The 24,360-nt window shown below is 36.1% G+C and overlaps 2 protein-coding genes across 2 annotated transcripts in view; one reads left to right on the top strand and one right to left on the bottom strand.

Annotated features, from left to right (window-relative positions):
* Window positions 1-10,588, bottom strand: part of LOC107590387 (guanine nucleotide-binding protein subunit alpha-13-like) — a 36,827-nt gene extending 26,239 nt beyond the window's left edge. The window contains exon 1 of the mRNA XM_016279110.1: window positions 10,249-10,588. Coding sequence (XP_016134596.1) covers window positions 10,249-10,531 — 283 coding nt within the window. The 5' untranslated portion in view covers window positions 10,532-10,588. The remainder of the gene's footprint in view (window positions 1-10,248) is intronic.
* A 3,923-nt stretch (window positions 10,589-14,511) lies between these two features.
* Window positions 14,512-24,186, top strand: rgs9a (regulator of G protein signaling 9a). Its single transcript, XM_016279109.1, has 17 exons — window positions 14,512-14,733; window positions 16,803-16,899; window positions 17,455-17,505; window positions 17,609-17,715; window positions 17,799-17,850; window positions 17,977-18,035; window positions 18,480-18,556; window positions 18,723-18,804; window positions 18,892-18,954; window positions 21,260-21,289; window positions 21,388-21,449; window positions 21,747-21,860; window positions 21,947-22,062; window positions 22,655-22,742; window positions 22,824-22,962; window positions 23,122-23,204; window positions 23,536-24,186. Exons 1-17 carry the CDS (start codon window positions 14,668-14,670, stop codon window positions 23,690-23,692), a joined length of 1,443 nt encoding a protein of 480 aa, XP_016134595.1. The 5' UTR covers window positions 14,512-14,667; the 3' UTR covers window positions 23,693-24,186.
* The last annotated feature ends 174 nt before the right edge of the window (window positions 24,187-24,360 follow it).

The raw sequence follows: 24,360 nt of genomic DNA, 5'->3' as shown, positions 1-24,360 counted from the left end.
GGGGGGGGGGGGGGGGGGGGGGGCGGACACATACACAGGGTTAATTGGCAAAAAAATAAAAGGACCTTACTTGAAAATTATTTGCCTTGAAACTAACTAGTAACGTATCTGCCCTTGCCATTAGCCCTTGACAGGCTCAGACTACAGATTATGGTGGGATATTTGAAACAGCAATACCTTGAAAGTTTACTCACTACAATATAGTGCAAACACATGTAACATTTAGGATGCTTTTGATATCAAGTTTTGCTGGTTAGCTTTTTCCTTGAGAGGGTACAAGACGACCTACAATCTAAAACATGAAATTTCTGAAATTGTTTTGTTCAAAAGAAATAATGGTAAATTCAATAATCAAAGCGTACTTTTTTTATTTTATAATGCTGTCTTATTGCTTTTCTTTGTAGTAGGTGCATTTTAAAAATGTTTTCCCAATCAATCCTGGACTACTGCTCAAAATGATAAATTATTATAATGACAGCTACAAAAAAAACAACAATAAGCCCGCAAAGCTGTTATCGTTCCATCCTGATGGATGACATGCATGACAGCTAAGTGGAACCGCACCAAGAATAAAATGCAACATTGTAATCATTTTAATCCCTGTTTCGGAACAAAGCAATCGATCTACAGGTGTGAAAATACCCTTAAACGGGAAAATAAAATTCCAGGACTTTCATAGACTTGCACTACTTTTTTGGTTTTCAAGGACTAAAATCAGATCTTACTTATCAATCAATATTAGGGGTGCTCCGATTGATCGGCTACCGATCACAATCGGCTGATAATCGCTTTGGGATGATTGATCGGCGGTCTCTAAAAAGGCCGATCTCATAAAACCGATCTCAAGCTGATGACGCGCCTGCCGTGAGAGGTTTGGCTCAACATGCAGCGGCACCATCTCTGTCTCTGTCCGGCACGGGTGAAATAATTATAATGCTTTAGGTGAGGTACAATTCATATTTCTTCATTAAATAACTTATAAAGTAATATGAAAAAGTTTCTGTGACAATTTCACAAACAGCGTGAGTGAATCACCGCGCTTGCTCTCTTCCTCTCTCAAATGGCTTCAAATCACATCACGTCTGCAGTATAAGTGAGCTGCACGCTGCACAGTTTACACAGGAATTGTCACTTGCACTATTGAGGCAGTGTCGCATCATCACTAAAGTTTATAAATTGCATTTTTTCTTTTTAATTCTTGCCAGTGTTTAAACCATTCAATGCTTGCGTGCTTTCCTGGAGACCGTGCACTCATGCACACTCGCAGCGCACACACATAATGCCAGGTTCACATTACTTTGTTTGCAGTGCATATTTTTTCCACGCTCATGTTAACGGATTATAGCGTTCACACTGCACACACAGTTGTGGACTGGCAGTGCGTTTAGAAGCAGTGCAGAGATGGTTTCCGAACCAGGTCTATTTTTGCTGCGCTGCACGCGTTGAATTAAAGTAACCGCGCATTGTTTGCGGTAAATATAAACATGCACTGACACAAAAATGTAGTAACATTTCATTCTAACATTGTAACATTGCAATGTAAAAACAAAAATAAGGCTTTTAAAGCGGAAGTTAAATTCACTAAACTAAAAATTATAATAAATGAGAAAAAAAAGCACTGAGTTGTGTTAGGCTACAGTCAGTGCTATCATAAAAATAGGCTTACTTTTAAGTATAAAAATCTAATTGTCACATTTATTGTCCAACTACAAATATTTCAGCGAAATGTATATTTTAGTCAGAATTATTGCGCTCCTATTTAATTGAGCTCTGTCTGTTTGGCACGCATGCTCACGGCGGCACTCGTTCACTGAAGTCTAGCGGAGAATCCCAAAGCAGAAGGCTTGTGCACTTCTGACAGAAAAATGGAAATATTCCCATGGCTTTCTAACATTTACAGATGGAGAATATACCTGTGAAATGTAAGTTATGCATTCAGGAAGACAGCACATCTCAGCAAACACATTAAACATCGCGAGTGGTCTAATGTCTCTGTCAGCGGCACATGCAGCCTTTCTGTCAGAGCATATGACGGGCGAGCCGTTTAAACTAATATGCAAAACAAAACTATAAACTATGTCTTACCAGTTTTTAAAGGCCTTAATAGGAAGCTTGTCACATGTTTAGAACAAATTGGATCATGCACTTTCACCGCAGCAGCTCAGTCTGTGTCCTCCGCTATATTTTCAGATGTGCTCGTATCAAACTACTGTATATCGATATAAACGGTACAGCCTCATATCGAATCGCTTATAAAGAAAATATCGATATAACGTACAAACTCGAGATACCGCCCAGGCCTAGGTATCGGCATCAGCTATCTGCAAAAATGAGTTGAAAAAAAATGGCATATCGGATATCGGCAAAAATCCAATATCGTGCTTCCCTAGTTTTAAAGCTTTAAGATATTTTCAAATGACAAAATATTTGTCTTTTAATCACAAAAAGTAAAATAACACAGTTGTATTTTGAAATGTTTTAACTAATCTAGGGCTTAACTAATGATTATTTTACTAATCAAGTAATCTACTGATCATTTTGACAAGGGAGTAATCTGATGTTTTTTAGAAATACAAATAGAACTAAGTGAAAAACAGGCTTTAATATGACTATATTTATATATAAAGTAACAATGAGGCAATAATAACTGGCCTCAAATAAAGTATCAAAACCAAGTACATGGTTTTATTGAACAACACCGTTAAATACATAATTTAATATGCCTATATTATAACAAATATCTGCAGAGGGCGCCAACGGCCTGGTGATGTTTCATGTATTTCAACTGTTTAAATCCATTTAATTTAATATTTGGCCACATACAAAGTCAGAAACTTTTATTTTGAAATCGCAATGTACAATAAATCGCATATTTATAAATATGTTGATGTATTCTCCTGTGTTGGCATAGGTTTAAATGATTTATGTTACAAATCAAGCGAGTTTTCTCAGATGAATTTTAAGCAACCCAAACTCACCGCATATGCAGAGGAAGAGTTTAGCCCCTTTCACACATACCGTCTTTACTGGTAAATTACTATTAAGAGATCATGTGTGAACAGGACCTTTTCAAAAATACAGGTAAATGCATTCTGGCAATAATGTCGTTCTTATGGAGATGACGTGATTACTCTGAGCTGTTTACAAAGCTCTGCTGCTTTTTTATAGCTTTTCTATGTAAATATGATGCTAGATGGAAATCTTTGACCATTGCGCCTTGCAGCTTTTCCAATGTGTCGCACTCGAGACCCAGGCTTCTTTTCCATTCATCAGCTGCGACTCTGCAATTGGATACCATTATGCGCGTCTTGAGTTTATAAGAGCAAAAACTTCTGATTGGCTAATAATGTTAGTTTGGTTGAGAGTGAAAGCTGTAATCAATATTGTTATTATCTTTCAAATTCTAATAAATAAACTAATAAAACAAAATGGTACAAATAAAGTGCAGCACATGCAAAGAATGCAATGACTGTGGCAACTTTAACATTTGAAAGGATACTATGGCAAAGTTATCGCTTTCCTTATTCAAACTGATTTTTCTTTCATACACTTGGAAAATTATGAGATTTATCACGCTCATAGACACTAGGGGTGTGACAATACACTTATCTCACAAGGTGAGACAAAATGCAGATACTTGGTTCACTAGAATGAGACAATGTTTTAATACTTTAAGAAATTTTCAAATGAAAAAATATTTGTCTTTTAATCACAAAAAGTAAAATAACACAGTTGTATTTTGAAATGTTTTAACTAATCTAGGGCTTAACTAATGATTATTTTACTAATCAAGTAATCTACTGATCATTTTGACAAGGGAGTAATCTGATGTTTTTTAGAAATACAAATAGAACTAAGTGAAAAACAGGCTTTAATATGACTATATTTATATATAAAGTAACAATGAGGCAATAATAACTGGCCTCAAATAAAGTATCAAAACCAAGTACATGGTTTTATTGAACAACACCGTTAAATACATAATTTAATATGCCTATATTATAACAAATATCTGCAGAGGGCGCCAACGGCCTGGTGATGTTTCATGTATTTCAACTGTTTAAATCCATTTAATTTAATATTTGGCCACATACAAAGTCAGAAACTTTTATTTTGAAATCGCAATGTACAATAAATCGCATATTTATAAATATGTTGATGTATTCTCCTGTGTTGGCATAGGTTTAAATGATTTATGTTACAAATCAAGCGAGTTTTCTCAGATGAATTTTAAGCAACCCAAACTCACCGCATATGCAGAGGAAGAGTTTAGCCCCTTTCACACATACCGTCTTTACTGGTAAATTACTATTAAGAGATCATGTGTGAACAGGACCTTTTCAAAAATACAGGTAAATGCATTCTGGCAATAATGTCGTTCTTATGGAGATGACGTGATTACTCTGAGCTGTTTACAAAGCTCTGCTGCTTTTTTATAGCTTTTCTATGTAAATATGATGCTAGATGGAAATCTTTGACCATTGCGCCTTGCAGCTTTTCCAATGTGTCGCACTCGAGACCCAGGCTTCTTTTCCATTCATCAGCTGCGACTCTGCAATTGGATACCATTATGCGCGTCTTGAGTTTATAAGAGCAAAAACTTCTGATTGGCTAATAATGTTAGTTTGGTTGAGAGTGAAAGCTGTGTTCATCTTATACAGTGGGGCAAAAAAGTATTTAGTCAGCCACCAATTGTGCAAGTTCTCCCACTTAAAAGGATGAGAGAGGCCTGTAATTTTCATCATAGGTATACCTCAACTATGAGAGACAAAATGAGGGAAAAAAATCCAGAAAATCACATTGTAGGATTTTTAAAGAATTAATTGGTAAATTCCTCGGTAAAATAAGTATTTGGTCACCTACAAACAAGCAAGATTTCTGGCTCTCACAGACCTGTAACTTCTTCTTTAAGAGGCTCCTCTGTCCTCCACTGGTTACCTGTATTAATGGCATCTGTTTGAACTCGTTATCAGTATAGAAGACACCTGTCCACAACCTCAAACTGTCACACTCCAAACTCCACCATGGCCAAGACCAAAGAGCTGTCAAAGGACACCAGAAACAAAATTGTAGACTTGCACCAGGCTGGGAAGACTGAATCTGCAATAGGTTAGCAGCTTGGTGTGAAGAAATCAACTGTGGGAGCAATTATTAGAAAATGGAAGACATACAAGACCACTGATAATCTCCCTTGATCTGGGGCTCCACGCAAGATCTCACCCCGTGGGGTTAAAATGATCACAAGAATTGTGAGCAAAAATCCCAGAACCACACGGGGGGACCTAGTGAATGACCTGCAGAGAGCTGGGACCAAAGTAACAAAGGCTACCATCAGTAACACACTGCGCTGCCAGGGACTCAAATCCTGCAGTGCCAGATGTGTCCCCCTGCTTAAGCCAGTACATGTCCAGGCCCGTCTGAAGTTTGCTGGAGAGCATTTGGATGATCCAGAAGAGGATTGGGAGAATGTCATATGGTCAGATGAAACCAAAATATAACTTTTTGGTAAAAACTCAACTTGTCGTGTTTGGAGGAGAAAGAATGCTGAGTTGCATCCAAAGAACACCATACCTTCTGTGAAGTGGAAACATGGAAACATCATGCTTTGGGGCTGTTTTTCTGCAAAGGGACCAGGACGACTGATCCGTGTAAACGAAAGAGGCCATGTATCCATGTATCGTGAGATTTTGAGTGAAAACCTCCTTCCATCAGCAAGGGCATTGAAGATGAAACGTGGCTGGGTCTTTCAGCATGACAATGATCCCAAACACACCGCCCGGGCAACGAAGGAGTGGCTTTGTAAGAAGCATTTCAAGGTCCTGGAGTGGCCTAGCCAGTCTCCCGATCTCAACCCCATAGAAAATCTTTGGCGGGAGTTGAAAATCCGTGTTGCCCAGCGACAGCCCCCAAACATTACTGCTCTAGAGGAGATCTGGATGGAGGAATGGGCCAAAATACCAGCAACAGTGTGTGAAAACCTTGTGAAGACTTACAGAAAACGTTTGACCTCTGTCATTGCCAACAAAGGGTATATAACAAAGTATTGAGATGAAATTTTGTTATTGACCAAATACTTATTTTCCACCATAATTTGCAAATAAATTCTTTAAAAATCCTACAATGTGATTTTCTGGATTTTTTTTCTCAATTTGTCTCTCATAGTTGAGGTATACCTATGATGAAAATTGCAGGCCTCTCTCATCTTTTTAAGTGGGAGAACTTGCATAATTGGTGGCTGACTAAATACTTTTTTTCCCCACTGTACATTGGTAGGCAAACTCATGAACTCGAACGTGATATCAACAAGTGTTTTTAAATGTAGGAGTTTTTAAATGTAGGATGACTATCTTTTTTCCCCGCAGCCAAATGCCACATGCCGGAGAACTTTAAGCCCTGAATAAATATATATATATATATATATATATAGTCTTTTGGTCAGTTTGGTAGAAAACTTTTGAAGTTCTTGGTAACCAGGAATAGAGAATGAAATAATGAATGGAGTTACTTTGCAGTTATCTTCCATTCTGCATTAAAAAAAAACCCAACTGGCCTATTTCATCACAGATTTAAGTGAACTGCTGGACCTCACATGCAGTTATCAGCCCGTTCTGGGGTCCTTTCACAGGATAAGTCCATAATTGTTCTCACCACACATTCCGGCGAGAGGTGACGGCAAGTAAAGAGTATTTAACTGAAAGCCCTTTAAGAGGTCAGCAATATCCAAGCAGAAACCCATTACTGCAGCACAAGACTGCATGTAAAAAGAGCTGTCTCTATTATATGCAACAATTATCCTTGAAGCATAATCAATAACAGCAGTCCATAGATGCACATTAGTGAAAGCAAATAGCCATTCTGTCTAAAATACTCGTGCACTACATACAGTGCAGTTTCTACCCTGTCCCTCCCTAACACAGTAAGAGCATGTTGGCCTTAACAATTTCATCCCTAAATTTAAACACACAGCAACCCAGCTTCCCATGGCATGCCAAGGCCAAAAAATGAGCCAATTACTATATATAACATATATGAATGTATACATATGTATAAAAATAAAAACAAAAGTATGTATGGGTAACTGACATATGATATGCATATTTAAATCAATATCAAGATTTTAGGTTCAAATGTGAAAAAGTGTCCTGTAACTGGTCTCTACAACTTCTATCTAACACTGTTGATCATTTCTTCACCTTCATTAGTTTGTTTATTTTAAATGGTTTTACAGTGTGACAATCGTTTTTAAAATAAATAATTCACATTTAGCCTATTGGGAGCTAAAAAGGATGCAAAAATAGTTTTAGACAAATAGTATAGTATGTAACATCACAGGACATGTCAATTCACATTAACTACTCATACAACATAAAAGGCATCAGACAGAAAAACTTTCAGGGCAACAGACACACTCCATTGGGCAGGAAACTGAAAATCCAGAGGCACTCAGAAGCTTAACCCCTTTGACACATGCACCCATGTGACTGCAGCTCTGAGGGTGTCCTCACGATATACATGTACATGCACTTTCACCTTAAAATTGACTATGTCTAACAAAACACATCTTTAAATCTTTACCATAACTGCAGATGTTTATGGCACATTCGGTAGATGAGAGCTGATATCAGCGAGATGATAATTTCAACAGCAGGATGCAACAAATGCATGATGGGTTAAACCATTTAAGATTATAAACAGAATCATGCCTGAGATAGAAAAGATAAACAACGTGCTACAGCTTGGAAGAGAAACCACAGAAGGCAGGATTTCATCCATACTGTCCAACAAACTCATAAGATAAACTACACTGACACACAGCTGGCGTTTCAGTCTGGTTATACAATGTGAATGCTCAGAACTGTTGTTCTGTTCTCAAATGAAATAATTTAGAAATGTGTAATACATTGAATAGATACTTAATTAGAGGAATTACATAATGGTGACAATTACAACCCTTCATAAAAAGTCTTGCAAGTTCCTCCTGTCTGATTCAGGCTCTATTATATTGCATCATAAGTAGTTCCAATCCACCCTCTGACTTTTTTTTTATACCAAAGAGGATCATCTATACAAACCTGGGTAAATGCATTCAATCAATTCTTTTGGACTACTATTCTAAAGTTTGGGGTCAGTAAGATTTATAAAAAAATAAAATAAAATATTTATGTATTATTTATACTTTTATTCAGCAAGCATGCATTAAATTGATCAAAACTGAGATTAAAGATTTCTGGAAAAAAAATGTATCATGGTTTCCACAAAAATATAATATATTATATTTCTGAAGATCATGTGACACTGAAGACCGGAGTAATGGCTGCTGAAAATTCAGCTTTGCATTACAGGAATAAATTACATTTGAAAACATATTCAAAAAGATGTGTTGTTTTTACTGTACTTTTTAATCAAATAACTGCAGCCTGGGTGAGCATAATAAAAATAGACTTATTTCAAAAACTGAAAAAATAAAAAATAAAATCTCACCAACCCCAAACTTTTGACCAAACCACCCTGTCAAACAGTGAGAAACCATTCAGCTTCACATAAAACATCTTCACAGGTACATGCGAGCAGATGCTCGAGTGAAACATGAGAAAGGATTCAAAATGCTACTAATTGTTAAAGTGCTTTTTCTCTGTCTCCAGGCATTATAAGGTGAAATTTCTGTGTTTTCTGGAATGCCTTAAGATTAGATCCAAGCAGTCATTTGACTAAATGCTTCCTGTTTAAGTTGAGCTAGAGAATGATATGATGTTAGCGATGCTACAAAAGAGTCTCCATAAGATCACAGCTGAACCATGTGTCATTGTGGTGCCTCCGCAAATGATGACCCTTGTGACATATTAATCACTCAAAGGAAATCTCAAAATCTTTTCATAGCAATAGGCACTGGAAATCCCCAGCTGAGGCAGCCCAAACGGGGAGCCCCGTATTATATAGGGTGGGTACTGATCATTTATCACATCCCCTTTGGAAAGACAAAAAGGGAGACGACGGAAACCTGACATGAATTGCTAAGAGAAAAAAGACACACTTGCCTTAAACCCTAAATGAAAGATAGCACTTTTTTGTTTTCTCTCATGTTTTTGTTGTTTTGTTGTATTGTTTGGCTATGTGAAAACCCACCGAAACAGAATTTCCCCAAGAGGAAAATAAAAAGTACTACTACGACCTCCCATATGACAAATTGAGGATCATCTGACAAGTTTAGTTCTGAAACTCTGAAAACTATAGCAGAAACATTCAAGCTGGTTTGTTTCCATAACAGGTGCTAGTGAGTGGTTAGTGCCACTGTTAACCCATGTTCTCATCATGTGCTAGTCTGGGAGCTCTGGACTCCACCCATTGCACAGATGCCCAAACACGTGAATTCAGACACGTCCTTTACTACAAATATATGTGTGTGTGTGTGTGTATATATATATATATATATATATATATATATATATATATATATATATATATATGAAAATCACTCTTACATTTAAAATGTAAAAATGCCGTAATGAAGCTTATAAATACGGGTCTGTAGGCTTTGAACATGAGTGGAGTGGTGTGCCCTCGGTAAACACCAGTCTCTTTGTTATTTACGAGACGGGCTCAGCATACCAACAAACAAGAGAGAGCTGATTTACAATTTAAGCCAGGCTTTTCATACTGGATTTATTTATTTTACATAATCCAGTTTCGGTTATGGCATTAACTCGGACAGACAAAACATTAGCACGCGGGTAGAGATTTGGCAGCTGTTTAAATAACCCCGAGAATCTGGTAAAAAAAAAAGCCCAAATTAAGGTAATTATTAGTATAAAATTTCATAAACGAACATCTATGCTACTTTTAAAGTCGCAGTTTGAGTTTAAACGAATCAGGGGAGTCGTGCCCTTTATGAAGCTTTTAAAACTTGAGCTTCATTTCTGATGAAATTCAAACCCGAGTCTTGTCTTTGTAACGTTAGACCTCTGAAATCACGAGTGCGAGTGAACTCACACTTTTAACGCGAGGGCAAGCTAGGAAACGATTTAGACAGAAAAGAGGTTCCTCGCGGAGGTCTTTGTTCAAGCCCGCTACGGTGAAAAGTTGAGAGAATTGCATGGGCGTTTCTCCTGGGCAGGTTACAGCGCAACTTCAGCTAACGCTAGCAAAACCTCATTTCGCTAGCCTCTCATCCCTCCCGACCCCGTTTAAAGTCAAGTTTAGACCCCATATGGCACTTTGCATAGGTCTGTGGATGAGAAACGCGCCTCCCACCTTTCATAACATTACTGTAAATGGTGGCTCTGAACTCTTCTTTGGCCCGCTGGTCGAAGTCCTGCCCGTGTATGATGCGCATCTGCTTGAGGAAAGTGGACTTGCCGCTCTCGCCGGCGCCGAGCAAAAGTATCTTGACTAACCGTTTCACATAGGTTTTGTCCTTCATAAGACTTCTGTCTATTTCTTTAGATTTCCTTAGTTGTTCCGCCTCGGTGCTGTTGAGAAGACAGTTCGGAAAACAAACAGATAGAAAGGACCGGGACGGCAGGAAATCCGCCATCTTTGTGCAACTTCATCGATACAGCAGGGAGTGAAACTGCGCGCGCCTGAGTGCTAGAGGCGGGCGGGGCGCCGTTACCATAACACTGCCTCTGCCCGCTGATGAACGTTTTGGGCGGGTTCGAACTTCGAACGAGGTGTGCGCTAAGTTACCTAAAAGTTTAGAATGAAAACTTTTACACAAAGAAAGTAACCGATTACAGCTAGAAAAGTCTACTTTGTATTGGAAATAAAAATACAAAAGTTTGCATATGTGCAGGCCCCTAGACAGCTATGAGGTCACAGAGGTCCAGACCTCGGTACATTTTTCATGTACAAATATAAAATTTGTTCTCTAAATGACAAATTTGCTGTTTAAAACTCCTTATATGAATGTCTGCATGTATCAATTTAGACAGTTTGCAAGAATGTTTAGCGTCCGCGGTGGTATGAAAATTGTAGTTGACGCCAACGCTGCCGGAGTGAACGAGACTTGAGGTCGTGTTGCCAGATCCAACTATTATAAGCGTTTCGGGACTGGTCTCTTCCACTTAATTTGACACTTTAGAAAGTTAATATTGTTGCAGTTTAGGGTCAGCGATATCTTTATCTTATCTTATTTACAAAAGATTTGAAATAATTTCGGTTTATTTTTATTTATTTTTCGTTTTTTATTTGTTTTTATAGCAGAATCTGGCAACACTGCATCGGCACTTAAACTGACAGTAATCAATACAAAAAAAATAAATCAAAAGACTTTTTGGTTATTGCTGACAGGACAGCACATTCGGTAAGGGAAACTCAAAAAATATAATAATATTATCTGTCAGAAATGTTATCAATGCTGTCAAAAACAGTAGCATTTAACACTAGTACTGTATCTGTAGAAAGTAGGTTACAGAATGAAATGAAATAGCCTATGCAAACACTAGTCATGAAGAAGTCTGTGCTGTCATTCAGTAAAGTAGTTACATTTTCAAACAAAAAACATTCATAAGATCACTAGACATTATCATCTATATAGCAATGATTATTAATGAAAACTATAACAGTAATATGTATTGTTGCATGATTAATAAACAACTGATACAATTATTCACCCCTTGAACTTGATGCAACAAATATGGTAGCCTATAATTTAACAGTGTTCATCCCTCCAAAACAGGGAGAAAATTTTTCACAAACATCTGCATCTCTCTCTCTTTTAAAGTAAAACCTTGTGAAGACTTACAGAAAACGTTTGACCTCTGTCATTGCCAACAAAGGGTATATAACAAAGTATTGAGATTAAATTTTGTTATTGACCAAATACTTATTTACCACCATCATTTGCAAATAAATTTTTAAAAAATCCTACAATGTGATTTTTCTGGATTTTTTTTCTCATTTTGTCTCTCATAGTTGAGGTATACCTATGATGAAAATTACAGGCCTCTCTCATCTTTTTAAGTGGGAGAACTTGCACAATTGGTGGCTGACTAAATACTTTTCAAACCCTGGCTACGGCCGTGCATATGTGTTTAATGATTTTGTATCATATTTGATCAGGCTTTATAGCTCACATAGTATGATACAGTGAGAATATGAAGCTCACACTTGAGGAGTAAGAACACATACATTTTATGTAAAGGCCCAAAGTGAGCAAAAATATACAATTTGGTGAAGCTGTTGTAATGGCCAAAAACAGATACATTTCTGATAGCCTGTAATGTAATATCCCAATAATATGTCTTTGTAAAATGATATTTAAATGCTTAGCTTTATGATAAAAGCTCTATAGTTTTAACTGTGTAACTTAAAGGCACAATATGTAAGATTTTTTAATTAAAATATCCAAAAACCACTAGAACAGTTTTATATGTTTTGCTGACTTGTGTACTTACATTATCCCAAATGTTTTGAAGAATGTTTAAATCCAGAGAAATAAGCAATTTTAACTAGTGACACAGACCGTGTCCATTGTGTCGCGTGCCAATGACGTCATACACCCTCGATTTGTAGAAAACATGGAAACACCAAAGACGCTTTAATATGTTGTGCGTTTTAATAGACCGGTGACGACCGCACAGAGTAGCACTATAACAGAACTTTCAAACGTATCGAGTATGATAAAACAGCGCTGCTTTTTTCCCCCACATTCGCACGACAGGAAGGAGCGGAAGCGGTCGACTGTGGCATAATAAAAGCTCCACTGCTTTCGAGCCGTGTGTCACGCTCGTTCAGCGGCCTCGTTTCGCTTCGACGGCTTTCCGCCTCACTCTGCTTCATTCTACTACGTTAATAAATCATTAGCTCGTCCATGAACATGATTTCTGCTCGAGTCCCGTCGGATTGCATCGGCTGTGGGGATGAAGACCACAACTCCCATGATTCCACACTCAGTCACGAGTCATCTAACTAGCCTTTGTTTCTCTGTTTGTTTTGAATACGCGCCCTCTAGCAGCAAAAATTATATATTGTGCCTTTAATGCAATGCAATACAATGATGAGTGAGACGTACAAATATACATTCCTCAAAAGTCTGATATATAGGTTGTTCTCTTCTAGTGTTCTCTATTATATTTCTATTCTGTCTACTTGTTTTCTTTTATTTATTATAAAACACTTGACCATCTAACACTAGTGTTCTCTATTCTTTTTCTATTCTATCTACTTGTTTTCATTTCAATTATTACAAAAAAATAATAAGAACTTAACCCTCTAATACTAACTCTTTCTATTCTATTTTGATTCTATATTTTGATTCATTTGATTTATTATTAAAAAAGTCTTGCTGTGTGTGCTGCTGCGTTAGACCAGTGGTTCTCAATTCCAGTGCTGGGAACCCACTGCTCTGCACATTTTGTTTATCTCTTTTATCTGACGCCCTCGATTCAGTTCATGGATCCATACCTGCCAACCCTCCCGTTTTTCCCGGGATTCTCCCGTATTTTACCATTCTATCCTGCTATGTTAAAAAACTAAACATACATGTATATTTACATGTATAATGAGATATAGCTTACATTTCAAAAGGCTATTTAATTGATTAAATATGAGCGGCAAAAACGCCACCTGCTGGCGGAGAATGAATTCGCATTTTTCAATAAGCCCTTCTGCTCTTTTAGACCAAAGCCAAAAACGACCCTTATTTTTACGCAGAAAACACGCAGTTGTAAATGTGAACTGGTGGATCGACAAGAAGACAATGAATTATAAAACTCTAAAGATATAGCCTACACTAAGGTATATTTATGTTACTAAATGAATATAATTGTTTGATAATAATTGTTTAAATTAATATAAAAATAGAATAAAAATTGTTACTCCCCCCCCCCCCCCCCAGGATCCACCAGGATTCAAGGAAGTGGGTCCCCAGGACCGGAATTGAGAACCAGTTCGTTAGACTATCCAGTAGCTACTTACATATTGTTGCTCTTTTGTTAGTTTGATTGCTTCTGTTGTCCTCATTTGTAAGTCGCTTTGGATAAAAGCGCCTGCTAAATGATTAAATGTAAATGTAAGTTAGAGACCTTAGAGATTCACGTAGATATCAAATATGATACAGTAGCACTTTTGAGAAATATCATAAAATGATTTACAATCACATGAGATGATAACTAGATGTATCAGTCTTCTAAAATTAGCTATTTTATTCTACTTGGAGCAGGTTACATGTGCATGGGGACTGCCATGCTAACTGACATCCCAAAATTGGAACGGACCTGTACAAGGCATCTGCTTACTCTGTTTCTGAAAGATGACATTTAGTGGACCAGTCTTGCCCAGCAGAGGATTTTATTACAGGCCTTTAATGAGGTTGTAACTGAAACGATAATTTCTGGTGATGGAAAAACAGCGCAGATCAAATGAAATGAAGTACAGTTCCCAATGGGAAACAGTGATGAGAGACCGTGTTGGTCTCTCTGTCGCCGCCTGTCGGTGTGTCTGAGCAGTGCAGTATCTGCTGATGGCCGATTGGAGGAATAGAGCTGCGCTGTGATTGGTCCGCCTTCACTTTCTTACGCTTGCTGCTCCCCGAGTGTGTGCGTGACGTGCGGCAGGGACCTGCACTGTACAACACTCTTTCAGAAAACCTAAAATTATATTCTCATTACGGCTGGTGACATCAAGATTTGTTTTCTGCTCTTAAAATAATTTATTTTTGCGGACTACAAAATGACTATAAGATCGGACCGAGACCATGGACAACGTTATCGGCCACGGATGTCCTGCCTTAAAAAGGTAAGTTCATTCTTAAGGTAAAGTAGTTATTATTGAACATTATTGAAAAATTAACTCCTTATTAAGGATCTTATACATTTTATAATTAGCTATTTGTTCTATGTTAATTCTGTTACAAATAGGCTATTGTAGTGTTTCATAAAATCATAAATTTAAGTGACTTTCCAACATATTCTTTTTTTAAATTATATATTAAAATGTTTATTCATTTTATTTAAAAATCCTTAATACTATAATATGTGATTCTAACAATGTCATGATTTAAATAGAAAACAAAATACTTTCTCAGCCTTTGCATAGAATATCCAAATCTTTAAGTGTATTTTTAATTTAATTTTGTTTTATATTGCTTTGTTGCTGTTTCTGGAGTTTATTATTAGCTTCTTGGAGAGATCTTGGAGTCATTGAAAAGATTCCCTCTAAAAGAGCTTTCTGATTAAAAGCCAATTAGCCTGGCCTCATGCCACATCTGACAGCTTGCCTTAAGAACTTCATGTCTTACTCTAAGTTCAAATGTCATGCATGTTGCCATAGCACACAAGTGTCAAACTCATTTTAGGTCTGCACTAATTGGTACCTGTAACAAATATTCATTTTATTTGTTAAACCTTGTTGTAGCCATGCAGAGCCTATACAATACATGCTTTGTCCAGAATCAACTATGCTGCTTTAATAACCAATACTGGAGTAATCCATATATATATGGAACTTGTCATTAGAGGACATTAATCAAAGAGCAATATTAACAAGGAAAAAACCTTGAGACATTTTTATTATCAAATGAGCATTCACAGAAAAAATTAATAAATAAATCTTGCCTAAAAGTTGTCTTTTGACTTATAATGAATAAAATATTAATTAAAAAATATTTTTTTTACAACAGTGTTTATGGAGCTATATAAAACCTAACACAAATATTACTCTAAGTTCAAATGTCATGCATGTTGCCATAGCACACAAGTGTCAAACTCATTTTAGGTCTGCACTAATTGGTACCTGTAACAAATATTCATTTTATTTGTTAAACCTTGTTGTAGCCATGCAGAGCCTATACAATACATGCTTTGTCCAGAATCAACTATGCTGCTTTAATAACCAATACTGGAGTAATCCATATATATATATGGAACTTGTCATTAGAGGACATTAATCAAAGAGCAATATTAACAAGGAAAAAACCTTGAGACATTTTTATTATCAAATGAGCATTCACAGAAAAAAAATAAAATAAATCTTGCCTAAAAGTTGTCTTTTGACTTATAATGAATAAAATATTAATGAAAAAATATTTTTTTACAACAGTGTTTATGGAGCTATTATGCTTTGTCCAGAATCAACTATGCTGCTTTAATAACCAATACTGGAGTAATCCATATATATATGGAACTTGTCATTAGAGGACATTAATCAAAGAGCAATATTAACAAGGAAAAAACCTTGAGACATTTTTATTATCAAATGAGCATTCACAGAAAAAATTAATAAATAAATCTTGCCTAAAAGTTGTCTTTTGACTTATAATGAATAAAATATTAATTAAAAAATATTTTTTTTACAACAGTGTTTATGGAGCTATATAAAACCTAACACAAATAAATAATGTCAAAATAAACTGGCAAAATAAATTGGCGTAATTATGCAAATATATGACGGCTGTGAAAAAGAAAACCAATGTTTTAATTTAATTGTTTAATGTATTGTCACTTTTTTTTCTCAGGCCATTCTGTGAAATGTTGTCGACAAGATATACACCCCTATCAAAGCACAGCAGCTAATGGAAAAATGATATATATATATATATAAAAAAAAAAAATTTCTGTCAAAGGCGTACAGATTTTAATATCCCTATTTGTAAAGTAATCTTTTGGTATATGTTTAACTGAAATGTGACAGTCATGGTGACCTACATTTAGGAATATGATCCTAAATGTAGCTGAATAGTTGAATAGTTGTGGGGACTGATACTGCCCTTTCCAGTGCATTGCATTATATTCTTTAGTTTAGCACCTATTTTTATATATTACCTTTTTAATATTTTATATATTAAACAAATTTCCTGAATTTCTCAGTTGGAGGCCACAGTGCTTCAGATGCAGGACCCATCGACTGGAGTGAAGGGAACAGATCAGAAGCTAAATATTACAATCATTCCCCATGTCATCACTGGTGAGTTTGTAATTTAGTGAGGATCTTACAGAATCCTAACACTGTTCACAGATCACCATGCATTTTATACTGTACGTTCCCTTTTGGTCTAAATACAGACAGAAGCGTTGCGCTGCTAGATCATAATCTGACGGCGCTGGCTATATACAGCAGCCTTCAATTGGATGAGATCTTTGGTACTTTAGGTTCCAAAGTTGCTCTTTAATCTCTGTAAGGGTTGTCAACATCTAGTAAAATCTAGTGAGCCAGGAAATGTAACTTATTCTTACATTTAACTGGTTCTTATAGTAATGGGCTTGAGATTTGCTTGAAAATTGCTATAAATATTTTCTACAGTATTTTACGACAATTTAATATTTGGACATACACTGACACCCTTAATCATTATTTAATCATTACTTTTTATTTTATTTTATCTTATTTTTATTATGTTTTATTATTATTTTATTTTATTTTTAAACTGCATATCATGGTAATTTTCATGTGCTCAGCACACTTTTTTCTTTATTGGCTATTTTTTTACAGTTGTCATGATACTGTCTGTTTGTCTGACAGGTCAGGATATTGTTGCATGGATCACCAAAAATATGAACATTGACAATGATGGTAATTGTGAAAATATATAGTTTTGAATAAATAATGGTCTGGAATAAATATCCTTTAAATATGTTTGAATACATTACCTGCACAATAATGTCCTTGAATACAGAGGCTCAAGCATTTGGCACAATGTTAGTGGCATTCGGGTACATCTACCCTCTGCAGGACCACAAAAAGCTTGTCCTCAGACCAGATGGCAGTTTGAACCGCTTTCAGGTAAATGTGTCAGGAGACCTTGTATCCTTAAAAATGTTTTAATAGAGGTGTATAGTAAACAGTGACTTTTCCCCACTGTCTAGACCCCCTATTTCTGGCCTGTGCAGAAATGGAAGGCTGAGGACACCGATTATGGTTTGTAATCTTCCATATATTAATAAAATCTTAGAAATTTCTGGCCAGAGGCCTTTCAATTACCCATTTAAAGAGACATTTTTGTATGTCACCATCCCCTAATAAAAGTGTTTTCTGTCACTAAAGGAATCTATCTGGCAAAGAGAAACATTCGAAAAAAGGGAGTGCTTGATGCTTATGAGCAGGTATGTAAAAATATTCATTTGATTACTCACTTAGTTATTACCTTCGAATCATTTTAAAAATGTGACAAGCATAGCAACAAAACGTCCTCTAAATTGTGAAGTACTGTATATCGGAATGGATAATCAAAAAAGAAAAAAAAAATGTGGGACTTGGTTCTATCCATCGTTTGTTAATTGGATGAAGGCAGGTCTGAATGTAAGCTTGATTGTAAGAAAGTGGCGGGATTTAAGCAGATGAAATGATGGAGATGTCTAGCATACCTCACAAGAGAGAAGTCTGTCACTTTACTGTAAGATCGCGTTATGCCATTTTGATTCAAAATTACAGGCTCAAATTTTATTAAAAACAAATAAACATATTAATGGATGAATCGTTCAAAATAAGATCAATAATTCAGTTTCGTGCCAACGTTAATACTGCAACATTGATGTGTATTTTAACAGGAGGAATACAACAAACTTCACAAATGGATGAACCACAAATGGGATTTTATTGTGATGCAAGCAAAAGAGCAGTACCAGTGAGTTTCGATACTCTCCTGCTGTCTTTACAAACATGCATGGTTAAGGTTTCAGTCTCTTGTCAGCTATATTTGTGTCATGTGGTTTGTCCTTTTTCTTCCTTTTCATCTTCAATACTTTTTGTTATTGGTACTTTCTTTATGTTATTGTGTTCTGTCTTTCAAGTGCCGGGAAGGCGCGTCAGAAGGCAGACAGAGTTGTGTTTGACTGTCAGGAAAGAGCCTACTGGATTGTCCACAGACCTCCAGTAAGTGGTTGGCAGAAGCTGCTAGTGTACAGTTGCTTTGAAGACATTATAAGGAGGGTACATTTTCTTTTCTTAAACTGTCTACAGCCACAAACTCACAGTGCTATGGATTACGGCCTGGATCGTCACATTGACCCTAATGTGGAGGAGGTAACTGGTAAGTTTACATGTGACTCCTTAATATCTATTAAGTTAAAGTCACCACACTCACTCTTCTAGAGTATCACTCAAGATTGATGTCACTTGCTGATTCTAATTTTAGGGCATCAGCGCTAACAATCACAATAAGGCTATTATGGAGTTAAAGGGATAGTTCACCCAGAAATGAAGATTCTGCCATCATTTACAATTTTAGTTTCACAATTTGAGTTGAATAACCGAAATAAATGAACTTTTCCATGACATTCTAATTTATTGAGATGCACCTGTATTTTGTTCCAAAACTGTGTGACTTTATTTCTTCTGTGGACCACAAAAGAAGATATTTTAAGCAAAGATGGGAACCCAACACTATTGACAACCAACTGAAACCTATTTCAAATGATCTACTTTTGTGTTTCACAGAAGAAAAAAAATATACAGGTTTGGAACTACATGAGGGTGAGTAAATGATTACATCATCTTCATGTTTGGGTGAACTATCCCTTTAAATGCTGCCACATGTTACTATTGGAGGGAGTTGGGGCTTCATAGGCAATACTGCTGAATGCAGTATGGTTTGAAAGGCAGTAACTCTAGAGCTGATTAGCAGTGTGTCTGTCTCAGTCCTGGGATGGCCATGTAGATTCTCTCACAATCTGCTTTGTGATATAAGAGGATTCTTGACCTGCTGATCCTCTTGAGGAGTTTCCCTCCAACCCACCCACGCTTTCCCCTCAAAGAGCCTATTAGAAAGCCTTCTAATCGGGTCGCTATTCTTGTACTTATTTGAACAATGTCTAAGAACTTGGTATTACAACCACTTCTTGTGTCTGTTTGCCTCTTTAAGAAGAATCACTTTATGTATCCCCCAATTGTAAGTCGCTTTGGATAAAAGCGTCTGCTAAATGACTAAATGTAAATGTATTGCATTACTACTTTTGCTGCTGCTGATTATGATAACTTGCACATCTGCAATTTTTTGAGTTCTTAAAACCCAGTTTGAATTATGAAAACACCCAACAAAGGGTCTCTTTGAATATGAAATGATTATGATGATGTGATATTATATTACTCTTTGACGTGTGATAGTTCACCCAAAAATGAATATTCTGTCATCATTTACTCACCCTCATGTCGTTCAAAACCTGAATGACTTTCTTTCTTCTGTGGATCACAAAATATAATTTGGAGAATTAATGAATTAACTGTTTTTGTCCATGTAATTTCATTACAGTGGGGTAAAAAGAAATCATCAGACATTTCTCTAAATATATTATTTTAGGTTAAACAGAATAAAGAAAGTCATAAAGGACAATATGAGGGTAAGTAAATGATGGACGATTATTTTTTTTATATTTGGGTGAATTATCCCTTAAATCTTTAAATGCATAAATTCATAACATAAGTTACACTTTCGGTCAGAAGCTTGGGGTCAGTAATATTTTTACTTCTAAAATAAATACTTTGTGAAAAAAAAGTAATAGAAGAGACATGTATAATGTTACAAAAAATTTCCACTTCCACAAAAATAATAGGCAGCACAACTGTTTTCAACTGTATGATGAAAATAAGAAATGTTTCTTGAGCAGCAAATCAGCACATTAGAATAGTTTCATGTGACACTGAAGACTGGAGTGCTTGGCCCCTAATTACTGTATTTACTGTTTTGTGATCAAATAAAAGCAGCATTAGTGAGCATTACACACACACACACACACACACACATATATATATATACACAATCTTACCAACCCCAAACTTTTGAACATTAGTGTGTCTGTCATGATAATATTATGTAAACTGACAATATGCTGTGTATATAACTTGGACTGCTTTGACTTATACTGTAACTCTATTGGTGTGACTGTCTCTTTTGTCTCCCTTTTCTTTCCACACAGATTTTTTACTTCTAATATGTCTTCAGTTATCAAGATGATTCCAACACACACACACACACACACACACACACACACACGCACACTCACAAGAGCACAAACTACTAATTCCAGCCTTGAATATCATTCAAACACTCAGAATAAGCAAGTGTTTATATATAGTGTGCCACAGTACTTCCCTGCTTCTGTACCCTGAGCGTTATTTCAGACCATTGGCAATTAAAACGACTATCCCAATGTTATATTAAGAGCTTTATGATGTTCCTTGTGCTAGTTTGTGTTTGGCAGTATATGTAGATATCACACTCAGATATCACCTGTATTTGTCAGGATAGCATGTAGCGAGTGGGCCTTGTGGTGTCTTATCAGAAGCATTTTTTTTGTAACGTAACAGGATATTGTTTCTCTCTTTTTTTCAGAAAAAAACATATGATTACTACAGAAGAATTGTAAGTGATATTGCTTCTTTACACACATTTAGAGAACTGCTTGTTGTTGTTGTTTCATTTATTGATATTGATTAGTTGGTTCTAATTGTATATTTTAGATCATCTACACACAACAGGCCGTCATGAGGTCAAGGGTCAAGTCTTCAGTGTCTCTTGGAGCGTAAGTCAGAATTAGCCTACTAAAACTGTACAGTTGGAGTTAACGATTGTAGATTCCACCTACACTGAAAAAAATAGTGTAGAAACAATTTTCTCTTAGAAATTGCTAGTAAATTTCACAAACAATCACAGGTAACACAGCAAGTAACACATTGAATTAGATGTGAAATCTTGAAATAGAAAAACTAAAATAGTATTTTCTTGTAAAACATACTCCAATAATCTTGTAAAAAATGTTTTTCCAGTGTACAAGTGCTTCATGGGGTTTTATTCAAAATCTCTATTTCTTTGCGTTCAGCCTGGCCAAGTATATAACGACATTTAAGAACCACGACCCATTCCTCATTCCCTGCCTCCCCAGCAACCCCTGGCACACTGATGACGACTCTTACTGGGAGTTGAATGCGCCAGAGTAAGATTTCCTGAGAGCTCTCTAAATTTATATTAGTTAGTTAATATTAACTAGATTTGAAATCACTTTTGGTGTTTTTTCCACAGTGTTGAAATTCCCACAAAGATGAGAGTGGAGCGCTGGTCCTTTAGCTTCTATGAGCTGCTCAATGATCCACGGGGCCGTGCAGACTTCAAGATTTTCCTAAAGAAAGAATTCAGTGGTTTGTGAATATTTCATTAAAGCTTTGACAATTTTTTTTGTATAAAGTGAAAAACTACTGCTCACACACACGTAAAAAACTGAAATCTGGCATCATTTACTTACCCTGATGGCTTTCTTTCTTCTATGGTACACAAAAGGAAAACGCATCTTTTTCGTGTTAGTTTTTTTTACTGGATCATTCCAATTTAGAATGATTTCCACCACTTTTCTGAACTGGATCAGCTGATTCATTTTAAAGTTCAGATTCCTTTGAGTACTACTCTTATAGGTACGGTATACTTTTATGGTGCTTTTGATGCTATATTGGAGCCAGTGTTATTTTATTATTATTTATATTTAAGTTTTTAAAGATTAAGCAATAATTATATTTTTTAATTTCAGCTTTATGTCAATGAACAAAAATGACTAGTTTTAGTTAACTACAACAACAATGACTGGAGATTGACATTGACTTATTTACCTTGATTATAAGTCATATGGTTATGGAACAAAATGAGGGTGAGAAAATAACAGAATTTCCATTTTCAGACATACTGTTCCTAAAAGTAATTGAAGATGTTTTTCTCTCTTTTTCTTCATTTTCACTGCAGGCGAGAATCTAGCTTTCTGGGAAGCCGCTGAGGAGTTGAAATGGGGCACGGCAGCTTCTATGTCAGAAAAAGCAGAACAAATTTTCAAGTGAGTAATGTTTTACATGTATTTTACATGTCATGCCTCCATTTCTCAAAGCCTCTCAGCTTTTTATTCTTTCTTTTGTAGAACCTTTTTGGCCCCAGGAGCACCACGCTGGATCAACATTGATGGCAGGACAATGGGTCTTACTGTAAAGGGACTGGAACATCCTCACCGATACGTACTAGACGGTGCCCAGACCCACATCTTCATGCTGATGAAAAAGGTATGATCATATCCTTGGCCCTGTTGTTGTGTCTGATCAACTGCAATCTGTATGCTTAGTAATTTGAACTTTGCCATGAATTAAAAATTGATTTTTTTTTGGTTAATAATGATGCACACCGGACATTTATAGTTTCTGAACTCTATATTTCTTCTTTAGGATACCTTTTATCGCTACCTGAAATCACCAGTTTACAAGGAAATACAGAAAAAGGCCATTTCACCAGCTCCACACAATTTCTCGTAAGTCAGTTTTATTCTATATGCATTTGTACGCTGTAAAAAAAAATTTTTTTCCCCCAAGTTGTAAATAAAACTAAGATTGGAGTGTGTATATTCCGAGTATGCTTTACAAGAAAAGACTATTTAAGTTTTTCTGCTTCAGCAGTTCTTGTTTAATGCAGTTTTTGAATGAAAATTGTTTATGCACCAAATTTTTGTCAGTGTACTAGTACATTTTGTGGATATTGCTACTGAGCCTTTATTGCAATTTCTACACAAGTAATTTCAGAAATATAAAACACGTGTCACCAAACCAACAGTATTTTGCTATAAAAAGGCTTGTTTCCCTCAGTGAGGCCCAGCTGCAGCAAAACATGAGGAACCGCAGGCCGAGCATCGACCCCATCATCACCTGGCAGAAGGAGCAGGAAGAGAAAGCAAAGGCAGCAGCCGCAGCTGGACCCGTAGACATTAAAAAACTGATGGCCAGCAAACTAGATCGCAAATAGAAAGTTGGAGACAGAGATGCATGCTGAAAATGCTTTACCTAACAATCTGACTAATAAAAAGAGACCCGTACAAGGCTTAGTGACTCTTGGGTGCTCTACATGTACAGATCCAAAACAAAGTTTCAGATAATAGAGCTAAACTTAGAGACTCAAAGTTTAATTCTTCCATGAAATTTGCTGTACACAGAATTGATACCAAATATATAAAAACAACAGTTAAACTATGTACATATGAATGCCAAACAGCTAGTTCCTATCATTTGTATTGCTACATCCAAATGATATATTTTTGTCATTTGCTAAATACTGCATTTTCAGATCACACTTGTTTCCATGCAGTGATTCTGTTCATCCAACACAAAAATTGAATTACCTTCAATCTCTGTTTACCTGTATAGCAGTGTGAAGATGTTTTGTATGTGTGCAATAGTCATGATGAATACCTGTGTGTCTTTAATTAAGTGTAAAACAATAAAGACAGCATGTTCATTGGTTCAACGTTATACGATGGTGGTAATAATGCCTGCAGTGTGGGAGAAGCTTCTTTGAAAATGTAGCTAATCTTTTCTTAATTTAAATCAATTTAAATGACAAATCTAGTCAAATAGCCCTTTTATTCAAATACCTTTACTTAATTAGTAAACAAAAAAAACTTTTAAATTATTTCT

This window comes from Sinocyclocheilus grahami, unplaced genomic scaffold (assembly GCF_001515645.1).
Source record: "Sinocyclocheilus grahami isolate Dianchi unplaced genomic scaffold, SAMN03320097.WGS_v1.1 scaffold127.1, whole genome shotgun sequence".
Lineage (NCBI taxonomy): Eukaryota > Metazoa > Chordata > Actinopteri > Cypriniformes > Cyprinidae > Sinocyclocheilus > Sinocyclocheilus grahami.
Note: the sequence above shows the minus strand (reverse complement) of the source record. Positions and strands in the feature narration are given on the sequence as shown.

Coding starts and splice junctions, on each gene's coding strand:
- rgs9a (XM_016279109.1), top strand. CDS start 14,668: ATGACTATAAGATCGGACCGAGACCATGGACAACGTTATCGGCCACGG. Junction 22,063..22,654: donor CCTAAAGAAAGAATTCAGTG/GTTTGTGAATAT, acceptor TTTTCACTGCAG/GCGAGAATCTAGCTTTCTGG. Junction 22,963..23,121: donor TCTTCATGCTGATGAAAAAG/GTATGATCATAT, acceptor TTTCTTCTTTAG/GATACCTTTTATCGCTACCT.